General features: G+C 42.7%; 2 protein-coding genes across 7 annotated transcripts in view; both read right to left on the bottom strand.

The window, feature by feature from the left end:
• Positions 1-555: 555 nt before the first annotated feature.
• Positions 556-6,590, bottom strand: LOC120897029 (uncharacterized serine-rich protein C215.13-like). The gene is made up of 2 exons (XM_040301636.1): positions 6,281-6,590; positions 556-1,315 (listed from the first exon to the last, which is right to left on the bottom strand). Exon 2 carries the CDS (start codon positions 1,302-1,304, stop codon positions 873-875), a length of 432 nt encoding a protein of 143 aa, XP_040157570.1. The 5' UTR covers positions 1,305-1,315; positions 6,281-6,590; the 3' UTR covers positions 556-872.
• Positions 6,591-8,928: 2,338 nt separating this feature from the next.
• Positions 8,929-22,654, bottom strand: part of LOC120897022 (feline leukemia virus subgroup C receptor-related protein 2) — a 38,109-nt gene continuing 24,383 nt past the window's right edge. For all 6 annotated transcript variants that reach the window (XM_040301624.1, XM_040301625.1, XM_040301627.1 and 3 more), the window contains exons 7-11: positions 15,778-15,919; positions 15,356-15,546; positions 14,617-14,741; positions 14,418-14,528; positions 8,929-14,304 (exon numbers count right to left, since the gene is read on the bottom strand). In XM_040301624.1, the coding sequence (XP_040157558.1) occupies positions 14,034-14,304; positions 14,418-14,528; positions 14,617-14,741; positions 15,356-15,546; positions 15,778-15,919 (840 nt within the window). In that variant the 3' untranslated portion in view covers positions 8,929-14,033. The remainder of the gene's footprint in view (positions 14,305-14,417; positions 14,529-14,616; positions 14,742-15,355; positions 15,547-15,777; positions 15,920-22,654) is intronic.

Here is a 22,654-nt window from a genome sequence, read left to right as displayed (position 1 = left end):
AATACAAACGCTAGTAGTGTATCATCATCATCAGCATCATGCACGATCCTCCGTATCAGCTCAACCGCATTGTTGTCCTTCACAAACCTCCCCGGTAGATGCAGCTATTTTTAACGCCCCGAACTACACATCCCATCCATTTAGGAAAGACAACTAGAAAAAGCCGAAACCCCCACTCGTACACAAACTGCACAGTACATCTCACCTGGTATGGCGCAGGCCAATAAATATCACACGGGAATGGTGTAGGAATTTTTGCGATCGTTTTGTTTCATCCGAGCGGTATGAAAATTAATACTACGCTGGTATATATTTCAAACTACCACATCGTGATCCAATTTTTTGTGTGAAAAAAGCAAATACATCCCCAATCGATGCCGGTTTCGGTTTTATTGCACGCTGATGTAGGAATTTTCGGAGTAATTTTAGCACATCGCCACGAGCGGAGCCACTTCCACGGTTGTTGCTGAGCGGTCTTTTGCATTGTCCTTGATCTCCGTGCGGGACAACAACCGTGTATTTGCCCGTGTATGTAAGAGAACCGAAAAACAACAATGAGTTTTGCAACAACACACCGTTCCGTGTCGTGTGTTTGAGTTTTGTTTCTTTATTTTCCTTTTTCATTCTCCTCCTCTTCCTTTTACTCAGAACACATTGTTGATGCTAGCGATTAAGTTATGTTTTGTTGATCCATTCGAACGACAGTAGATAGATGGGAGATGTAAATGAAAGGCTACCTCATTTGGGTTACAATTTTTCTCTGCTGAGCACATCTTGTTTTTAAACTGGGGATTACAAAATTACACATACAACATAGTGATATACAATACAATAGTGATCACAAAGCGAGAGAGATTCTTCCCTCCCGATCATCAGTTCTTGAAGAACTCGTCGATCGCGGTGCTGGAATCGAACGAGGACGATTTGATGGAGGACGAGATCGACGACGATGTGGACGAGCTGAACGAGGACGACACCACCTTGCTGCTGGTGACGGAGCTGCTCAGCGAGGAGGAGGACAGCAACGATGACGCCAGTGCACCGCCGTCCGAAACCGACTCGGTAACGCTGCGCTCCGACGCGAAGGCCGATTCGGACTTTTCGTGCTTCTTGGTGATCGAGTTGGCCGACTCCTCCACCATGGACTTTTCGCTCGCCGAACCGTAGCTCTTCGACTGGGTGATGTTCTTCTCCGACAGGCCGTCGGCCGTCGTCCGCTCGGTGATCACCTCCTTCGAGATGACGGGCGTAGATGTTTCCGTCAGCGTCATTTCCGTCTTGGTGGTGTTCTCGGCAAGGGCCATCGTTGCGTATACTGTGGAGGGGAAACAAAACCAAAGCAGACGTGTGAGGTTTGAGGTTAAGGAAGACGAAGATGTCTCTAGACCTAATTCTGTCAAAACACTCGAAATCGATTGAGGTTAGAAGTTAGGGTGAGCTCGATTGGGTTTGCAGTTTTAGCCACACAACACTCCTGTTCTATTCTTCCAACAAACAGACACTTCGAGCAAACGGGTGACTAAGTGTGTGCTAGCGAGCGAGCACGAGTTTGAGCTGGGAAAATCCGGGAAAATGCGTGTGAACCGTGTTGGCCGTCTACCACGAGGGCGTTATTTTTAAACCATCTTCTTCTGCTTGGGGCACTTCATTTTCACGTCTTTCGTGAGTAGAGACCCCTCGTTTGTTGAAGCCGGGTCGCTCCGTTGCCCTTTTTGTGTCGTCTTCGAGACCTGATCAGGTATCGGTCCATTTTTCAACAAGAAAGGGGTTTGATTACCGTCGAATCTTCCCCATCGTGTGTGTGTCCCAATCGAACCGTACCGAACCCCTGATGAAGATGATGAGAAATGATGTTTTCCTCCTTTTCGTTTTGCTTTCGATTTCCCCCAACTATGCTCGTTTGGGTGTGAGTGTGTGTTTTACCGATACATTGTTTATTTACTTTCCTCTCAAATGATCGGCTTTGGGGCGTTCTTTAACGCAAGAATCGGATCAGCGGGGAGAACGATCGCGCCCAAGGACTTGACCAAAGAGTGATGCTGTTTTAAGGGGTTTGTTTTTGCTGCTTTGCTTTTAAGAGCCTGCCCGGTATTAGTCATACCATCACACTAGGGATGTTTGTGTTTAATTTGAATTAATTGGGTCCAATTACGTGCCCAAATGGGGGCGCATTAATTACAAGCGGTTGTTTGTTGTTTCGGGACAGAAGCTAAAGAATGGTACAAGTTTGCAACAACAGCAGAAAAGCATCAAATGGGGATGAGATAATGAAAAAAATACATCAAGCAGGATTTTTTGTTAAAGCAAAGTCAACCACTGCACTTCTTCTGAGCCGTTGGGCAAAGCGCATTTCTTTTTTCAATAGGAAGCGATAAGCGATGGAATGCAAAAAAAGGAGATGATTTATGCATGGAGATACCGAAGGCAAAGAAAAGGCTGATAAGCGTGTTGAAAACGACTGTACCAACGCATCGTAGCCCTTAACTGGTGTGCCTACACACACACACACACACACTCACAAAAAATAACTTACTTCCACCTCGAGGGCAAAAGGGACCACGATAGACAAGAAAAGGTCAGCCAGAATTGCATTTCCCTGATGATGGAAGGCATGCAGTAGATGGGAGAGTAGATGGGAATTAAATTAAACTGAATGCATCCGGTGCTTGAGCAAATCAGAGGTCTGGCAAAAAGCTGTAACGGCTCTACTGTACCTGTTGCTAAGAGCCCGAAAGGGATGGTAATTAGTAGATCGTTAAGGTGCAGAGTGTAAAAGACAAACTTTTGAGAGACTTTTTTTATTAAATTTTAAGGTATTTCTTATACTAAATTTTACCCTCGTTCAGGGAGAATTAAGGATCATTTGAAGTCTACATAAAGCTTAAATTTCAACAATCAATCTTTTCATCCTAACCCTAATACAACATTCCACTTTGTTAACGTTAAGCCGACAACAACAACAGTCGCATTCCTCCGTAATAATTAGAGCTAATTCGGCTGCTTTTCCACACTCCCTAACCAAATGCTTATTCTTCAAACCATATTCAAAGGAAAAATAAACGCCCAACCACTCGACACAGGTAGGACGAACGAGGCATAATTGTGTGGACAAGAACATTCCTGCCGATCTTGCACTGCAGCCGGACGGGACGGCCCGCGAAACATGTGTCGTTCGTTTAGCATTCCTTCTCGGGTAGTTGCTTGACCACACAGCACCACGGCACCACTACTCTTAACGCCGCAACACCACAAGAATAATATGCGTGGTTTTTCACGCTCCTACTCCTGACACACGGGTCCCATTATAAATTGTACACGGCCTGTGTGTAGGTTTCCTCTGTGCTGCCATGTGTGTGAGTTGCGAGCGGAAAGATGGAGCACAATCCGTGACACCGGTGTCCGAGCAGACATTAAAATTGTTGGGTGAATATGAATTTAGAACAAAACGTGCCCCCGCCCCCCCCCCCCCCTCCCTCTATGGCCATGGTTTGTGAGGCGGAGAATGGTGTAAAAATCGCACACACATTAGCCAAAAAGCAACATATTTCTTTCGCGCGCGCTCGCGTATTTAATGAACTCTTTCGCCGAGAAGCTTTTGCTTTATGAAATCCTTGGCTGTGGTCACATTTGTGCGACAAATGTCACCAATTACAATCAAAATTCTGGGACTATTTGAAAAAAAAAACAAGAACAACATGTGTATAAGATGATGCAAGAGCGACAAAAGTTATGAAAAATTGTGAAATATAAAAGCATTGATCACACATCCTTTTGTGCCACTCGCTTTGCTTTGTGTATTAAAATTCGTTCACTGAGAGGTGTAGACAATATGAGAAATTGCCTCTCCGTTTTTCATGGCCATCGTAAAAAAAGGAAAACCCCCGTATGTTATATGATTTATTTACCAGAAGAGATAGCACATCGTGATGAAATAAAAGAAAAACTCTCCTTTCAACTTTGTGCGCATAGAAATGGCAAAAATCCAGCGGAAAAAGCGTGATGAAAACAGGGAGGCAATAAAACACGTAAAAGCTGAACTCTAATTGTTGAATGTGAAAACCGTGGAAAAGGGATTAAAAAGAGGGAATGATTTTTAGTGCAGTCGTTGCGCGTTGTTTCATTTGTTTGACAAAAGAGGATTTGATTTTTTCCTTTTTTCGGATGGAGTTTAGTTAGAGAAGGGCTGGAACACGTATCATGAATTTAATGTGAGATTATTCAACAGTTTTATATCCAACGGCAATTGAAGTAATTTAAGCGATATGCGAAAAGACAAATATTGTATCTGTCATTACCAAGCTCCATTCAAGGTCGCGAAATTGCAATTTAATGTCCCTATTTACATCCCATAAGCAATTAGCATCAAAACTTTACCAAACACCTAATAATAATTATCGTAGAAGTAACAACAGCAACAGCTGGCAGGTCCTAGGTTCCATTAACACTGACCACCTGGCGCCATAAATTCGATTCCATCTGTTTCGCATTCGGACGCTTTTCTTCCTACGCACTGACACGCACAATCTCCTGCTGCGGGGGATTACGAAAAAGGTGCAGAAATGATAAATCCCAATGAATCAGCAACAACCGTCAGCAATGCAACCAACTGCCGCTGATACCCGAGGGGAAGGGAATACACTTCGCCAACATAATACTGCTGCCGTTGGCGTACTAGCACCAAACTAGCGTAGGTATTTAATGCAATAAAACAGTCACACATTCACACATTTGTTTCGATTGCCCGGCCAAGGTTGGTTCGTGCTGGCACACCCCGTATCTGTTTCGCGGAAGCTGTACGAGCACCACCGGTCTCCATGGCAATGGGCGATGGGATTTTGAGCAGCAGTCACGCGCGTTGATCGTATCGTTACGATGTCGCTGCATCGGCGGGAACCATTGGTAACATGAATCATCTTGTTTTATTTGAAACAGACTCATAAACTGCCCTCCTTCCTCAAGAGGACCAGCATGCATGCACCGGAAACGGACGAGACGTGATTCAGCTGGCGCGACACACCGAAAAACCCACCCAAGAGTCTCGCGAAGGCATTCCGCGAAGGCCCTTCACTGTCGGCCCACGATGCAGACGATATTTGAGCCGCAGCATCCACGCAGCAAAAGGCTGCAAATGCTCTCGTTCGTTGTGCTCTGCGAACCATCATCAGCTGCTTAATGTACGCTTAATTAATATGTAATTCAGAGTGATCGTTGCGGGATGGTTTCGGTGTGGAGGGTTGTACAGCAGCAGCAGCAAGTTGTTTTTTTATTATTTTTAACTCCACACGCTTCGCAAGCGCAAGTGCAATTTGCATTCGGTGGGTGTTGTTATAATTTATTGTCCTCTACCAACCCCCCCCCCCCACCATACCCCCACATGTGCACGAGAGTACATTAATTTTGATCACCAGACATTAGCCAGACGCGTACGAAGGGAGTATGGAAATGGCTCATGCTTCGTTGTGTGGTTTCAATGTTTGCCAATTTCTTGTTCATTCATTGAGTTGCGGGGTTTACGGTTGCAACACTTCAAAATCGCATTCATTGTGTATCGGTAATCTTTTTCATGCACTTAATCGCAAAGAAGTGTTGATAAGATTCGATGTCTTTGAATTGAGTTTTTTTCTGCTGGTGTCCAATCAGAATTCAAGGTGACTCACTGTTCCGATAAGGCTTGTTGCAAATACAGGTCACTTATCATTATTGGTTTGAGGCACGGTGCATTTATTGTAGCTGAGATTTCATTTTTGGTATGAAAAACAGTAACGTTGCTTTAACAAAATGCACCGAGTGCTCATATAAAAATATATTAACTAAAGGCAGCATACAATAAGCCTTATTAAATGGCTTAAAGTTGCACTCTAAAATAGCCTTCAAATACAGGCTTGAAAATAAAATTCCTTTTTTCCAGTTTTTGGTCTTCAAGATCACACAAAAACTGATCAAAACATGATCGTTTGCCACATTAAAACACACAGTAAAAGCAAGGTTAAGAGCCCCATTAGTGTCAAAAAGCATTTAAAATTTCTAGAAACTACGACTATTACTGCGATATGAATCACATTGCTTATTCAATTTTATGTCCAAAGAGGTTAATCGTTTGCACGCCGTTTTTATCTCTCGCTTCCTTCTTCTGCGTCACTTTGCATTCAAATTGAATAAAAATACCAAACGCTAATTGCTTTCACCTTCACCGAGCTCATCACTAAATCCGCCTCATAAAGTCCAACACAATCACTTCACAATTGGCTTCAATTTACCCCAAATCCTTGAATCAACTTACCTTCAGGCTAGGCTTCACAAAAAATAACCCACGAATCACACTTTAAAGTTGCTGCTTTTGCTGCTGCTGCTGCAGAGTTGTTCCTTTCCCGTGCACGGCTTCACTCGGACTGGTTCGCGACCGGCAGTTGACTAGCACGTTTAGCACGTCGTTGTTCGCTTGCCGGCGTTAAATTGTCTTCGAAACCCGCGTGTGCGTCTCACAATACAATCGCAACGCACAAAAATAGCCTTCGCGGTGCTTCTATGTCCCTCTCACTCTCTCACACACTTTGATAACTTCGCTCTAACGGTAGCTGTGTAGCGTTTGTTTAAGCCGGACACGATCGTAACGATCTTTTAAAGGCAGATCGCTCCCTACGAACCGGCAACAGACTGTCGATCGATGCTCTCACACCAATACAAAAGCCGGTTTGGAATGCGCGTTGTTGTTGTTGTTGATGATGATGATTAAGACGATGCTGATGTGACAACCCTGCCCCTATATCAGCGAAATCAAAATGTTGCTTGTTTTGGGGTTTCGCTGCCGAGGCGAATAACCGTGCACTGACTCATCGTGGTTATGTTTAGGAGCTTCGTGTGTCATCTCGGTTCATTGACAAGCTGAACAAAACATAGCTTCGAGAAGAAAACCTCGAACCTGAACCTCAATTAGCGGGTGCAAAAAGGCAAGGATGTGTTCGGTCGTCCGTGTTGCTTAATGTTTATGTAGGGAGATTATACGTTTCAGCGTGCTTTACTGCTTTTGTGCAAAAGCAGCGCAAATAAATGGTTTTGCAGTGCAGTCAGCGCAGAGTTGCAGAGGTTTGTTTGTGCAGTGCGCGTGGTGAACCGTCAACCCGATACCGGGAGCAGTAAATCAAAACGGTGGATTCATTCCACACGCGGGAAAATCATTTGTCACGCTGCCGGTGTCGGTGTGATGTGTTGTGCTGGGTGGGCCGAAGCGATGACTGTGTTGGATTGATGTTTTGTGTATCGGTTTTTGTGAGATTGTGTCGAGTTGAGTCAGTACTTTTTAATAGCGCTTCATTTTTGTGATGAAAGCAACGAGCAATTAGTCAAAGAATGGGGTTATTTTGTAATCGATTTTCGCCCCCAATTAAACATTTTGTTGCAATCAACATGGGACCAGGGGATCTTTGTTTAAATGCAGCTTCAAAGATCAAATTAAGCACATTTTCTTGTTGTGTGATGGTTGTTTGTCTGTTGAACAGAACAGGAGAGCATGTTGCTCGTGTTCACTGGGAAGCACTTTGCTAACTGGAGTGGCACTGCTTCACCTGGTGTGAGATAGCCAAACTACGACGTATGATATATTTATTAGAAAGTTTAAGCATTTTAAAATGTCATCATTAAGTATGATCATCGAATTCACATAATAAGAAATATTAAAAATTGCTACAACTCAAGATTTGTCTTAGTTTCAAACTCAATGGAGACGCCAAGTTATTTATATTTCTTTCGCTCAAAATTAACTCGACCAACAATTGCCTTTCAATCAGTTTTATTTAAACACAATGATGGTATTTATGTTTCTCTTTCTCTTCTAACATGCAGCGCTTTCAGTGGTGTAGTTTTGTTAAGTAATCATCATACCATTACTCTTTAAAAAACAACAATAAATGCCATAATTGCTTTCGAATCGTTTCCAGCATACTTGCACAACTTTTATCGTTACTTTCTGAAAACAACGAACAGAGCGAGAGGTGATGAAACTTTTTCCACATTGCTGGATTGAACCAATTGCTCTATTCAAGCGCTCGAGGGCACCATTTAAACTTCTCGTGCAAAAGTTTCACCCAGACGGAAGTGGGAAAGTGTTTTCTTATCATTTAATTACATTTGTTACGGGGTGCGCTTTACTTACCATCTAAGGAGTAACGAACGATCATTATAGAGTGCCGTGCGATGGTTTGCTTTATAGGATGTAGACAAAGCCAACATTTCGACGCACGATGCACCGATGCACGTTAGGGCCGATGTATCAAAACGGGTAACAATTCATCATAAATCATGCAGAACCGGAATGTACACGTTACGCATGGCCGTGAGTGCGAAGGTCATACATGGCGCCTGGAGGGGGGGAAACATATTTTCGCCTAGATAAGACTTCTCGACCAGTGACACATAGCTGGTTTAGCTTAATGGTCACTCTACCCGCCAGTCCAGAACAGTGAAGCCAAAGCCGAGCAAAGATCAAATACAAGTCAACCGGGAAACGCGATACCTCATCTTCATTGTGTCTTGTATCCTGGCTCCGAGGACAAAAGGGGAACAGCTGACAATGGGTGAAGTGATGACGGCGTCCGCCCGTAAGGACACTTACTCACCGCTCACACTTCACTGACCGTGTAAGAGGAAACATCCGTTCTGAAGAGCGACGTACAAAGAGCGTTAGCAAAAGCACAATGAGCCAGAAGCATGTGGCTGTGTGTAGCATGCGATCATAAGGTCTAAGGAGTTTCGGCAGAACCTTTTGCATAAGATTTATTGCCAGTGAAAAGACAAGAAGCTTCAAGTGCCCTAACACACTCAAAAACGCTCACTCCCGCAAAACGTACTTCCTGAAGCTGAAGTGAACTACTTCCAATCGACAGGCGACGAGCTTTTCGGATGAATACAGAAACATAACGCTCGGTGGCGGTATTATGTTAAGGAATTGATAAATTGTTACGATGACGATGACTTTATTTTAGCACAGACACAATACACGCACACACTGTAAGTTGTTTGGCTTTTTTTTTGGTTTGTTTTGGATAGTAAAATAGACATATTGCGTTTCTAAACAGGGAAGGAGCGGGAAATTATAGCCTGTAGCTTCTAGCGATGCTCTTTGCTGGTCTCTGTTTTCTGTTTTTCTTGTTATTTTTTCTGCTGTTTTTCGTGTTTCTGTCTAACAATGAGTGTGTGTGTGTGTGTTGTTGTTGTTTTGATGGCGAGATTTAATATTAAAGAGTTCAGTGTTCGTTTAGCTTATTAGCCTAGTTTAGACTTCTACCAAGAGTTTAGCTTTAGTTCCAACATGAAGTGAAGATATCGTTAGATGCTTTTTTTCGTACAATTGTAGTATTAAACTTGTTAGACTTTTTGCCTGCTTTCTTTTCATGCTCAATCGCTCTTTTTTTCTATTTCAAAGCCAATTAGTCATTTATAACCATCTTATCGAAAAATGTCCTTCGTAATACTGCCATTAGGATCGTTCACAACGCGTCATCTTGCTTTCGTTTACTGGTTTCCTTTATTTATTGTCTTACTTTCTGCCGTTATTTTTGTTCTAGTCTACTGTTTTCAAATGTTTTTAACGTCTTTTTTGTTTCTGTTTATTTTGTTGAAAAGTAAACAATTAACCATTTGCCAATGTGTTTTTTCTTCTCTTATTCACTTACGCTTTACCTACTCGATATAAAACTAGTAACACGTCGATTAAATATAGTTTTGTGGCTGTTTTGTGTATTGTTTATGTTTATTCCTGTTTTTTTCTACACTAAATGTTAAACATTATTATAATTATACTTTCATTTTGGCACCTAGCACAACGCAATCGTCCCCGCAATTAGCGCTTGTCTTTGGATTTGGATAATGGTTGCTTACCGGCTTTACAATCCATAACCATCCGGTACAAAATACTTTCGGAACGTCAATAGGGAGGGAACGACCCATCCAGCGCCATTTGACGTTCTCAGTTTGCCGCCTTTTACTGTCACGTTTTGCTTTTTTCATTCCATAACAAGTGCAAGTTTTGTCTTAAAAACACACGTATAAATACTCTTACTAAATATGCTATCATGCTTGTCTTGTTTTTGTTTTTTTTTTGTCATTTTGTGTTTGTGGCATTTTATTATCTTGTTCGCTCGAATAGTCTCTCTAGCGGCTAAACATTGTTTTTTGTAAGCATTCAACAACTCGTTTCTATTTAGCTAAATATTTTCGTCCCGCTGTTCTCTGCACAAATACGCTACGCTAGTTTAAAATCTGTGGGTGTCTTGCACGTTTAGGTATTTGGTGTGTATTGTCATTGGGTATGGTTTGGGTTGGGTTTGTGCGTGTGTATGTTTGTATATAGTGCAGTTTTCTTGTTGTGTGTTATTGTTTCTGTAGTTGGTTTCGTGGAATTATCTTCTCTAAGGGGGGTTGAATTCCATCGACACACTGAACATTAAAGTGTTACGGGATGCGGAGGAATGCAGCTAGTGAACAGTCAGACTACACACTCTTTAATTGCTAAACATTTCCATCCCATTGTTGGTTTATTATCATGCAATTCTAGTCTTTCTGGTTTGTTGTGTTGTTTTTTCCTCTCCAAAGCTTTTAAATCTAATCTACTGTAAATATAACATGCATACATTACGGCGCTTCCCTTTTACCTCATTCACTCTCTCTCTCTCTCTCTATACACGGGAACCAATTGAGCGGAAAAAACGATTGTAAATCGCTTCCACCGTCAAACATACCGCCACTCCTGTAATAAATTTATTGTCCACAGTTCTACTGGTAATGTCTTTTGTGTTTACTATCCTCCAACTCTACTGCTAAGTCTCGTTTTTTATATGCTTTTTTGTTTTGTTTTTTGTTTTTTTTTCGGCCATCAACATTCAGCTCAACAGGTTGTAGCTATTTTAATATTATATGTTTGTGGGTGTTTGTAGTTTTTTTTTTGTTGTTGTTGGTTATCACAGCTAATACTACCGTTTTACATCGCGCGAGTATAAATACGCATCTGTGGATGGGTTACTTTTCCTCTACGGTTCATGGTTTTGTGCTTGTTAGCTATTGATTTGTTACCTTTTTCCATATAATTGCCTCCAACAAATGGCAGCAATTAATTTAGAAATTTACCATCATTTGATCACTAAGCTAAGATACATTTCCTCATTTTTTTCTAAATCAACAACACGCCCTTCCGAACGACAATGCTATTGTAGGCTGCAGGTCTCTACACACTCATCGCTAGTTTGTGCTGTTATACGAAATACACTCTACCGATGGGGTTCTCATAATGTGTGCGGACTGCAGCTAGTATTTGGCTTAACAATACCCCGTGCGAAATGAAGTCCAATATGAAATTCTTCCTTTTATAACGCAACATGCTTCTTTGCGCTTGGTTGAATGGGCTATACTTCTAAAATCACTTCGCTTCAATTCTGTTGCTACAGAACAACATCGTCTTCGGGTGCATTCAAACAAACCCCATCGCACTGAGCTCCACTTGAACTAAAGAGCACGAAAGCAAATGGTAAGGAAAATTAATTACACTCCACACTTTCCCAATCACTTGACACTTTGCTATGGTCGACTGTATTGCGTTTTGATTGCACCTAGTTCTGGATAAAACAGAAACTTGTAGCAATGTGTCCATTCGAATTCGAAGCCATCGTGTGGGAGAGAGAGCGAGTGTGTTCGAATTGACTTGTTAATTATAGTTTTCCTAGATGTGTGTCACTGAGCTAAGGATAAGCCTAGCTCCATGTAGCAGGGCCAAAAGGGTTACATGGCTGTACGCAACGAACCGGGCAGGCCTGTAGGCCGTGGTTGGAAGCAATTCAATTTGTGTCACACTTACCGCCCGCTGTGGCAGTGGCTATCGAACGGGAGGTTCTGCTTTCATGCACCCTGATGATATTAAATCCTATTGCCATAGGGTGGGATTTTCGTACAGACCGAAGATCAGGAGAGAGAAAGGCATTCATCGATTTCTGGGTGTGCGTTGATGTAGTTGAGCTGGCGTTGGGTATGAAATGCTACAGAAACTCACAGCAAGGATTGAAGAAAGAAGTCTTGTATGTGCCTATTCTTAAAACGAATGAAAATGGAATCGAAGTTCAACGTTGGGGTAATGAAGGAAACTATGTTGCATTCCAATCCGATTTCTAGGAAACAAATGAATGTTTCCATTTGTGCAAGTGCCTAATTGTTCCTTTTGATTCAGTGTAGGTTAGCAAACAAATTGAAATTGAAACGTAAACTGTTTCTCTTAAACTAAACTTGCTCCGAGTAAAATGGAACACGAGGAGTTATTAAATGGGAAAATTTCAGAATGAATATAAAGCTCATTAATCAAACATTCCGTATTGTCCATTACCAAAGGTTGATAGATAAAGCACGTAGAGCTTAATTACTCTTTTTTGTGTGAAAGAGAATGGAGTGATAAAATGAATGGCAAGGATATCCTTTCTCCCGAGCCCAATATTGTGATAAAATGATTAATTGACTGAATGTTTAGAAAAATGGTTCTATTCAGTGCCCGAAACAAAATCATGTGACTTTAAATTTAAATTCTTCTCAATTTGTTATCTTTGCCAATGTCAACAACACTGGAGTTTCAGCTTTCTGTTTTCTCAGATAAAACTCCCTAAAACTCATGTATCACCAGCCAAGTGAAGCCGATTGCTATGAAATGATTTCCCATTTTGCAAAGGATTTTCTTTTCCGTCTTGCTCTCTAGTCTATTTCGAGACAACAAATCGAACGATCCTGTAAAAATAAAATAAACAGGAGCAGAAGGGAGGAATGTTGTTAGAACCCTAATGTTCCCAATGAATCCTCAATCTCGTTAATAAAACACCCAAAAAAAGCGTAAAGCACAGCGGAAAATAAAACCAAACAGCTGCTGGTGGTTACACGAGCGCGAAGGACACACTTAAATCTTGGTCACCCTCCCCGAAAAGTGCGCCCCAAAATATCGCACAACAGTGAAAAGGCAGAGAGAGAAAAAAGTAGAGATCTGCCATCCCATCCGTAAAGGAAAAAGCCCATTACAAACCCTTCAGAAAAGGGGTAAAACTGTAATGACCGGGAACGTCCGTTTTATGTGTAGTGCGAGCAAAAATAAGCAGAAATGCTTGCGAAGAGTTTGTGGTATTTCTCGGGGTCAATGCCGGATTCCCAACGTTTCCCGGAAGAGTATCGGAACAAAAAAAAAACGCAGGAAATGAAACGATCCAAATTCAACAGCGAAATGTGGAGAGCCAAAATATTAAAAATCGAAAGCAAAAAAAAACACACACACCCACACTGACCTTCCAATTTACGCTTGGCACAATAGAGGAGAAGAGAATGCTTCAAGTTGTTCGGAAAATTAGCCACACTTTGCTACCAAGCAAGCGCGTCAATGAGTAGCTTTTCTTTCACGTTCCTTGTGTTGCTTGGTTCGCTTTGTCTTGCGCTTGTACCTTTAGAAAATAGGATAGAATCACTTGCCGGCAGAGGGTGGGATTGATTTCCATCATCGAAATAATCTGGATCGGTTTTTAACGACCAGAAAATGGAGAGGCAACTTAAAGCGAAGCCGAAACTTTTTCTTATCGCGATGGATTAGCGAACGAAGAATGGTTCCCTTTTATGGTTGCTGATGTGGCTTTTACTTTTGGAAAGTTTTCCAACTCCAGTTGTTCGACAAATGTTACTTTTCCGGTTAAGCTTTTCCTTTGTTTTAGATAAACTCACAGCTTTGCTGGCTGAGTTTCTAGACAAATGAAATGTTTTAAATATAATAGAGAAATATTGCACGCATTCTTGTTCCGTTAAATGTTAAATAAAAACAGTTTCGCTTGAAATGTTCCTAAATAAATGAAATTATCTAAAAACAAATATAAAAATGCCAACATTTTACGCCCCAGGCGAGACACAAACCAGAAAAAGAAGACATCATCACGATCGTCTTCTTCCTTCCATCCCCTCGAAAAACCTTAAACCACTAAAATGCTAAAACATTTCACTTATCTTAACCGTTGGGTTGCGGGAGGCAGGTCGCCTTACGGGTTTGGGTTCTGGGCGGCCTGGCGCCTCAGATCGGACCGTATGACGGCGGTTACGACGGAACCGACCAGCAGCATCACAGCCATCGTTACGTTCGCCACGATGTCACCGTTCGTGTTGAGCAGCTCCGAGTAGAGCATGGTGAAGGTGATACCGAACACCTGGGCCGCCGCGTTCAGCAGCCCGGTCGAGGTGCCTTCCGGTTCCGGGTACGTCAGCTCGGCTGCAAACTCGAACCCAACCGGTAGGTAACCGGTCATGAAGAAGCTAGTTTTTGTAGAGAAAGAGGGAACATACGAACATAGCGGATAGTTGAGTTAAAGCCACACCTTGCTGCTTGTCATATGCAGTGACAAGGAGGGGGGAGAAGAGTTGCTTACCCCAACAGGGCGGAGGTGACGTACACCACAGCAATGTGACCGACCGAAAGGGTGAAGGTGTAGATCCACATACCGATCATGGTGAAAATGTACACGGCAAGTGTAGTTTCTCTGTTGAAAGAGACGAACCCGGGGGAGAAAAACAACAAACGTGTTAAATGTTTTTACTGTTTTGCTACACTTTCGAAATGGCACTCACTTAAATCGATGCGTCTTATCGAGCACGATACCGCAGGCGACCGATCCGAGCATGCCGGCGAACACGATACACACGCCAATGCGGCCCGCATCCACCTCATGACCGGGATAGTGCGTCAGGACGATCTGTTGAGACACAAGAACGAGAGGAAAAGAGGGCTTAATAACGGTCACGCTACAAGTGCCTTGAGGGGATATATGATGAAAAGGACCTCCGGGAGTTAAGTGAATGTCATCAGTGACAAGCGTTGAGAGAGTTCATTCCCTTTAAATAAACCTAACCGTCTATCATTAAAGAGGGATCAGGGTGTGTGCGAGACACTGGCTATCGGTGACAGAAAAAGTTATTTAATTAATGATGGTAAAAGCTCATTTCTGTCGTCCCGAAAATGATGATGAAAAGTCGGATGGGACATTAATCCTGTACGTGGGTGGTTTCCTGAAGAGCAGGACTTCGGGATGAAAAGCTGTCAAGTGCGCCTGGTGTATAGGCTACCCGCAAAGCATGAGGCTGAATGTAGCAGCGCCATCTGTTGCTTGGTAAAGTGTACTACACGGAGCGAGGTAAAACCATTGGAGAACATTTTGGAAAAGTGAAACTTTGATGTTACTATTTCATATGGTAGATCTGTTCGTGATAATATAAATTTGGACATCTCCGACATATTGCCCACTATTTTCGTTGTCAGTTTCTGGTATAATCTATTATGCTTTCCCCTTCACCTCGCACCCACACATACCTGATTCAGCAGCGTGGAGATGGCATAGAACACTCCCACGTTCATGCCGTACGAGATGAGCAGCAGCACGTAGTTCCGGTTGAGCATGAGGCGCTTGATCGAGTGCAGGAACGGTGACGACTGCAGCGGATTGGGCGTTTTCGTCGCCTCCTGTGCAGCGGACGGTGGTGTCGGCGGTGCCGCCTTGAAGACTGCGGAAGAGAGGGCGGGGGAAGCAAGCGAACAAAACAGGAAGAAGTTTTTAATTAACCGCGTACACAGTCCGTTCCGGTGCGGCAGATTGGGATGACGAATCACACGGTCGCACTACTGTAGTGCCTATTTTTCCGAGTGCTGCTTTTAATTACACCTCTAGCGCTCCACCATCAACGCCCACCGCGCCACCGTGGGACCAAACTGTAGGACGACCAAGGATTACTTACAGAACAGCACCAGCACGACCAGCACGGACGTGAAGCCAGCCACAATGTAAAACATCAGCCGTAGGTCATCACCGATGAGGTTGATGTCGTCATGGTTTTCCACCAGCATCGGTGGCACAAGAAACCCGACCGCTATGCCAAGCTGAAAAGGAAAGCAAAAAGCAAGATGTAAAAAGTGGAAAAGGATAGTTTTTCATCTGCGCTCCCGGTGCGGAGTCCCAAACCAGGCCCAACCAGGCTACCAAAAAGGAGGCGACGGACTTTTTGGTGGCGCGTTGAATGCTTTAAATTAAATCGAATAAATTTCCTGTGCCATACCACGGCTTTTGGGTTGGTGAACCTTTTTCTCCATGGTTTTGGAGGTTTTCCACAAGAAAGCTTTTTCTCGAATTTTCACAAAATGCCTGCTCTATCGGTTAAATATATCTGATAGTCCAGGGAGGATTTTTACTAAAGCGCTTCTTGAAGTTTTCATTTTGGCTTTTTCCTTAAAACTTAGGGATGTGAGCAAAACTATATCAAATTCACAATTTTCCAGCGTGCACGCGTGTATTCAAGGCTGTAGAACGTGACGTGTGTTCGTGTTTACGTAGCGGGCGGTTATGTGTAAAATGAGATTGATTTACAGCTAGGACCGTGACACAGCCATGCTAGCATGTTGCTCCAGAGAACAGGATGAGTACCCGAACACCCTGGGATGGTGCTACGATGTGCCTGGGTGTGCAGTGGATCATGATTCGCAAGTTAATAAATTATTTGCAGCAGCCCTTTCTCTCTCTCCCCCCATTGCCCACACAAATTTCCCATTAGATCGCAGACTCCCATTAGTAAGTGCAAAGTAACGATCGTTTATGGGCGATGTGATAAGAGGCTTTCGGTGTGCCGAGCGGATTGGAGGGAGCGAGAATGTTAAAGGGCGGCGTTTAATTAAACATATTTTAAATTATTCATACATTGTGGCGGGCGTGTAAAGAAGGCGGTAAACTGTTTGATGAATGTGTGTATCGTGACAGCTTTGAGGCACACAGGCACATACACAATCCCGTTCACATCCGTTACGTAAGGTTGGTCATTTGTGTGACCCCGTTGGTAGCTTAATGACGGCCAAAACGGATGCAATCGATTTTAAGCATCTGTGTTGATGTGTGATATTGTACGTGCTTGATGTAGGGATTGTTTTTTTTTATTGTTATAAACGACATTGCTTGTTTTCGATGTGTAATCAATCTTATCGGCTTTGTAATTTGTAATAATTAATATGAGGTAATGGACAACTTCAGGTCTAATTGATAAAAGAATAGAAATATTTTCTTTTTGCATTACCATTCTTATAAGTATTCATCTAGGAATTGTTTAAAAAGTTAACATTCATTTGCCAAGCTCATTGAATTGTACATGGTTTCTCATTGAAAGCAATTGTTTAACTCCCGAACGAGTCTATCCGACTGTTATGAGTATTGAGTTAAATAATTAATGATCAAATTCATCAGCACCATTCCATTCCATCATTATGCATGTTAATTACTCTCATTTTAATATTAAAAAAACACAACAGAATTAAAATCCTGTATGTATCCTCCACATTATAGTAAAAACTTCTGCCACCTTCTATCTGATTCCTCTCTCCCTTAAAAATGACATGCTGGGAGTTCAAATCTGCACAAACCTTGCTACGTGATGCATACTTAATTTTGCACCATTTTCCGCCCAGTAATCACACAATTTAATGCTTTCGCACTAACAAAAAACACAGAAGAAGAAATGCACATTATCCAACATTGCAAAGCAAAACAAACAAGCAACGAACCGCCCATATTGAGAATTTATGAATTCACACGTTTATGTGAAAGCTCGCGTTGACATAAATCTGCCCAACCAAACAATCCAACTGCTGCTGCTGCCGTTGCTGCAGCACCCAAAACGCACCCACTGGGTATTTCGTTTTGTTTTGAGGTTTTGTTAAATTGGGGAAAAGTTTCAGTGCCACCACCGAATGGCAGAGTGCCGCCACGTACAAGCATCTGATTGCACTATCCCGGACTGCACCGTTTTCTCCCGAACACCCTGATCCTCACCAGGCTGTGATCTTGAAAAGTGAATTCACAACAGTTCATGAATATTTATTGAGATAAGTTTCGGCTGCTTGCAGCAGAAACAATTGCAGCACGTGACTGTGGTGCGGAAAAACAATCTTTGTTGTGTGTTTTTTTCTTCTTCTTCTTCTGGAGAATGAGTTCAGTTTTCTGCTGGAAAATGGAATAAATTGAAGTAGGTCTTTGGAAGAGGAGAGAAAAAGAGATGGAGGAAAAATAAATATCAACCAAAGAGTGAACAAGTTTTTGCAAACGATACATCGCTACAAGCTGCGTTACATTGGCGTCTGTGTACGTTTGACAGACAATAAATCAAATCGATTTTCGAACCGTGAGCTGGGAACAGGAGACAAGGAGCATAGAATACGAAGTCAGTTACCGGTCAGCAACGATATCACGTTTTTACGAGGCGAGCTGCTTCTGACTTCTTTTTTTGCTGTTTGTTTCCAGTCCAGACACAATAAGGACAGCTCAGCGCCGTTACGAAGGAATTGAAAAACGATTTTCGCCTCCTCCAACCACGTGCCCGACGTTACTTTACATCATAACCCATTTGGAATTCGGGCTGTTTTTCAACACATGATCAATAAATAATACTATTAACGATCGACGCGAGTTGAAACGCTTTCATCGCAACAGACTTGTGCCTTTACTGTTCAACAAATTTCGATCCCAACCGGACGTTCTAAGAACCCTTGCTCTCCTAAGGTACAAAACATGCGTAGGTTTCTGTTACACTGGAAGGCATCACTTAAATCTTGCTTCTCATGGTCACGGTCGAGGGAGAAAAGGAAACGAACGTCAAAAAACATTTGCAAGAAATCCCCCAAAAGGTCGATACTTTCAATTTCCTTCCACTTACCGGTCGAGGTGGTTTCCGGTTTCCAACCTATTGCCTCCCCCCACCACGCAAAACCATCCTCAGTTCCGGTCGGTTTAGGAAAAAGATTCTACAGTAACATGAATCAAGTGTTACGTCGACAGTGAAGGTCCCTCAATTACTGGGCGCCTTTTAGGCCTTTTTTGCCTTTAGGCTTCCAACCACTGGTACAGTGTGAAGAGAGACAGAGTGAGAATTACTTCGCTTGCATCTTGTTTCCTGTTTCCAGCGGGTCTTTCCGCAAGGTCCGTCCCGTTGGCTGATGGCTGTTCCGGTTGTGATAAAGCGCAGACCCATTGCTCAAACCGAGCTGGAGCGTTCGTTTCTATTTGAGTGAAAAACAAGTCTGCTCTGCACTGGGGAAATCCTTTTATCGCACCGCCGGTGACGGTTCTAGTGCGTGAGACTGTTTGGACGGGTGAAACGAGCGTCATAAGTTCATTTTTTAACTCACCGCCACTGTCAGCGTCAGGATGGGAACGGTGTTTTATGAGAGTGTGAAGAGTGAACAGAACATCGCCACAGATCGTCTTTGTTGCAGGGTACAATACCGAGCAGAGCAATTGCAGACAGTAACACTAAACAATTGTCCGGTATTGTCCAGTTTCCGGTGATGGGGAATTGTGCGATAAGCAGTAAAGCGTCTACCTTTTTGTTCGAACTAGTATATATAGTTCGTAGTATATGGTTAAAGCGGTGAAAGGGAATTGTGACCTTAAAAGAGATGATTTATGGTCGGTAAGTTTTTAATTCCGATGAAAATCTATGCGTATCGAGGAATATCGGACTTTAAGGTCTGAATTTCTTTCTAGGAAGTTATGGTAACTTCATTTTCTTCCAAATCAGATTGAAAATTCATAAAAAAAAGAGTAAAACTCTACTGAAGATCTTTGTAAAGAGAACGATTGCTGTGCCAAACAACATAAACGCTTTAATGTGGCACTCACTTTCGTTGCGACTCCCTACAAAGAACAAAGTTCCGATAACTTCATGTGCGAGCGACATAGAGAGCTAGACAAAAACGGCAAACGTTTGCCAAAAAGTTTCCCCACAGCTTACACATTAATCGTTTCGATTACGTTGAGGTTTGTTAGTAAAAGCAAAAAGGATCCGTGCTCTACTTCACCGTGCTTGTCTGCTTAGGGGAGTGTTTTTTTTGGGTAAAGCTTTGTCCAGCTTCGTGCTCATATTTGTCCCAGTTGGGTAATTTGGTCTAGAGTAGTAAAAAAAACTGCAATGTCCCCCATAATGACTAACTTTTCCCCCGACTGCTTCGTTGCAGACGGATGAAACCTTTTGCTGCGAGCATCTGCACACAAACATGTCCGGAGAGAAAATGAAACTAAATTTACTGTCCATGCAGGATCCATTTTGTTGCAAATGTGCGTTCGCTGGAGATGCACGAAACGACGGCGAGAAGCGGTACCATTGCATTAGCTAAATGGCTTTCCTTCGGTTGGTCAATTTGATGAATAATGTGCTTTCATGCAGAATCTCTTTACAGGTGAAGGTGAAAGGATCGGTTTTCTGAAAGAGAAACCTGACAGCCAGAGCGCTTCAACGTGTGTGGTTGTGGTTTTATTTAGGAGGTTGGAGTCTTCTGTAGATCCAGAAGGTAGGATGGAGCTCTTTCTTTTGTACGTTTTTTTTTTGTTACGAAGAAAACAAGACATAACGTACTCCATAGAAGACCTGTCTGTCTACACTTAATCGGCTTTCGGTGGAAGTCAACCGTTTGGATTGAAAGTGCAATTCCAAATACCTTTGTCTGTCACTCCGTTGCTGAGAACGTAACCCAAAGGATGGACCATTTTCTTGGAGCGCCAAAATGAAAGAAGAATACGCCTTTTCCATCAAACGAATTAAACTCAATTTCCACCAGCTCAATAGAACAGCGCAACCCCATTCATCATTCGATTGAAAAGCTTGCCGGTAAAACTGTTGCGCACGTGCCGCAAGTGACAATGATTCGCAAAGAGTGGTTGTACGACGCGCAATCTGCGAGATAACTATCGCCAAAAACACCTTCGGACGGTCTACTGCTCCATAGAACACAGGTGAGTGCACAGTGCACAGAATGCGTCAATTGAAAGTGGATTGAAGCAACGGGGAGTAAAAAATGTGCTCCATTTAATGTCATTTCTTCTCGGGGAGAATCCTTTTGATGCGTTCGAACGTAACGAAAGTAGTTTCAATTGCGATGAATTGAATTTTGCCCCCGCTTGGATCGAGGGATGGATGGTATGGGCGTGTATTTACGATGTGTAATAAAATTGAATTTTCGGACCAACATCGTCCTCCCCGAAGCATCAGTTTGGTGCGTTTGAATTGGCTTCTTTTTTTTGCTTTTTTTGTGAGCAAATTTTGCTGCGTTAGAAGGTTTAGTGATTTTTTGTTTGCTGTTTTCCCAATCATGTGCCTGCACTGACCAGATTTAACGCACACTCCAAAAAAAGATCCTCCCTCAATAGCGTAGAACCCATCAATGCAATGAAGCGATTTTCGTTTGACGAAACGAAAGCTCTCTGATAGCATGGGGATTGAAAATGGCAGTGAAATGAAAACAGTCCCCCATGGGAAAATGCGAAAGAGGTTGCGAACGATAAATGGTCACATAAAAATTTAACCATGTCAGCCAATTCATGGTGAATGACAGGCGGGAGGGACAGTAACTCAATTGGATTAAAGCTTAAATGATTTAAATGAAAAGTGATCGATCAGCATCAGGTTTGTTGGTGAGCTGAATGAATTTGTTATGAATTCTTTGCCATGAAGTTTTATTTATTTCACCGTCAACAATATTAAACATAATGCTTGCATTATAATACAACGTGACTATAGCAATATAAAAAAGGACAAGTTTAGCTTTTTTATTTACTTTTTCAAGCTGACATAACACACCGTTTATAGACGGTGCACGATAGAGACAAAATTGACCAAACAAAAGGTCACGCTGAACGTTTACACAAACACAAACAGTCAGCCCCAGTCGGATGTTTATATTGGAGACGAACCGATGCTGATCCATTTGTTGACAAATGTCCTACTATCAACAAACGCTTGTAGCTAAACGTATGGTGGTGTAACTAATGGTATTCTTCTCTAGTTCATCATTGTCATCACCATTAGCATCATCATCATCATCATCATCATCATCATCGCTGTAGATGGCAAGCAATTGCACGCAGCCATATCTCTGAATGGTCGATGTCAACGTTTTCCGCCTCTTTGCTGCACCACAGTACCCATGATCCGAATGGGAGAGCTCTCGCCCACTTATATCGATAATCTGCTTAAGTGGGTTTCCATTTTCCGACAGCACGTTTACCTACGCACAAGGACGAGCAGCACTTATGATCGCCCAGGGGCACGGAACCCAAACGCAACCGACCCAGCACCGATCCAGCATTTGTAAGCATGTAGGCAATTTTTACGCTCGACAGGTTTCTGACGCTACTACTACTGCCGTTGTACTGTACAATGATTAGCCACGTGGAAAGCCACGCAGCCTTCAACGATCGTTGGGATGGGTGCTGCACACGAAGAAAAAGGAAAATAATCTCCCATTATTGGAGTATCGCAAAGTCGCACCGTGCTGGATGGAAAGTCCTTTCTGGCTAGCGAGCAGTACGCGATGAGAGTGGCTCTAGGCTGTTCAACACACGCAACCCAGTACCGGTGGAAATGGTTTTCTTTCGGATTGTTTGATTCCGCTACATTTATCAAAAACAAACGAAGGTAACGGTAGTTACAGGAATGGGAGAGCAAAAAAAACGAGGATTATTTATGGTTCGGCCTTATCGGAAAGCGTTTCTGGTTGAGCAAAGCGACGATGCGTCACTGCTAAGGACGATGATATATTTGCATGTTTTTTTGTTGTTGTGCAATGACATGGTGATGGATG

This window comes from Anopheles arabiensis, chromosome 2, assembly GCF_016920715.1.
Source record: "Anopheles arabiensis isolate DONGOLA chromosome 2, AaraD3, whole genome shotgun sequence".
Lineage (NCBI taxonomy): Eukaryota > Metazoa > Arthropoda > Insecta > Diptera > Culicidae > Anopheles > Anopheles arabiensis.
This window is presented reverse-complemented; position numbering and strand designations above follow the sequence as displayed.

What these genes read in the sequence shown, in the direction of transcription:
- LOC120897029 (XM_040301636.1), bottom strand. Translation starts at nt 1,304, where the DNA reads ATGGCCCTTGCCGAGAACACCACCAAGACGGAAATGACGCTGACGGAA.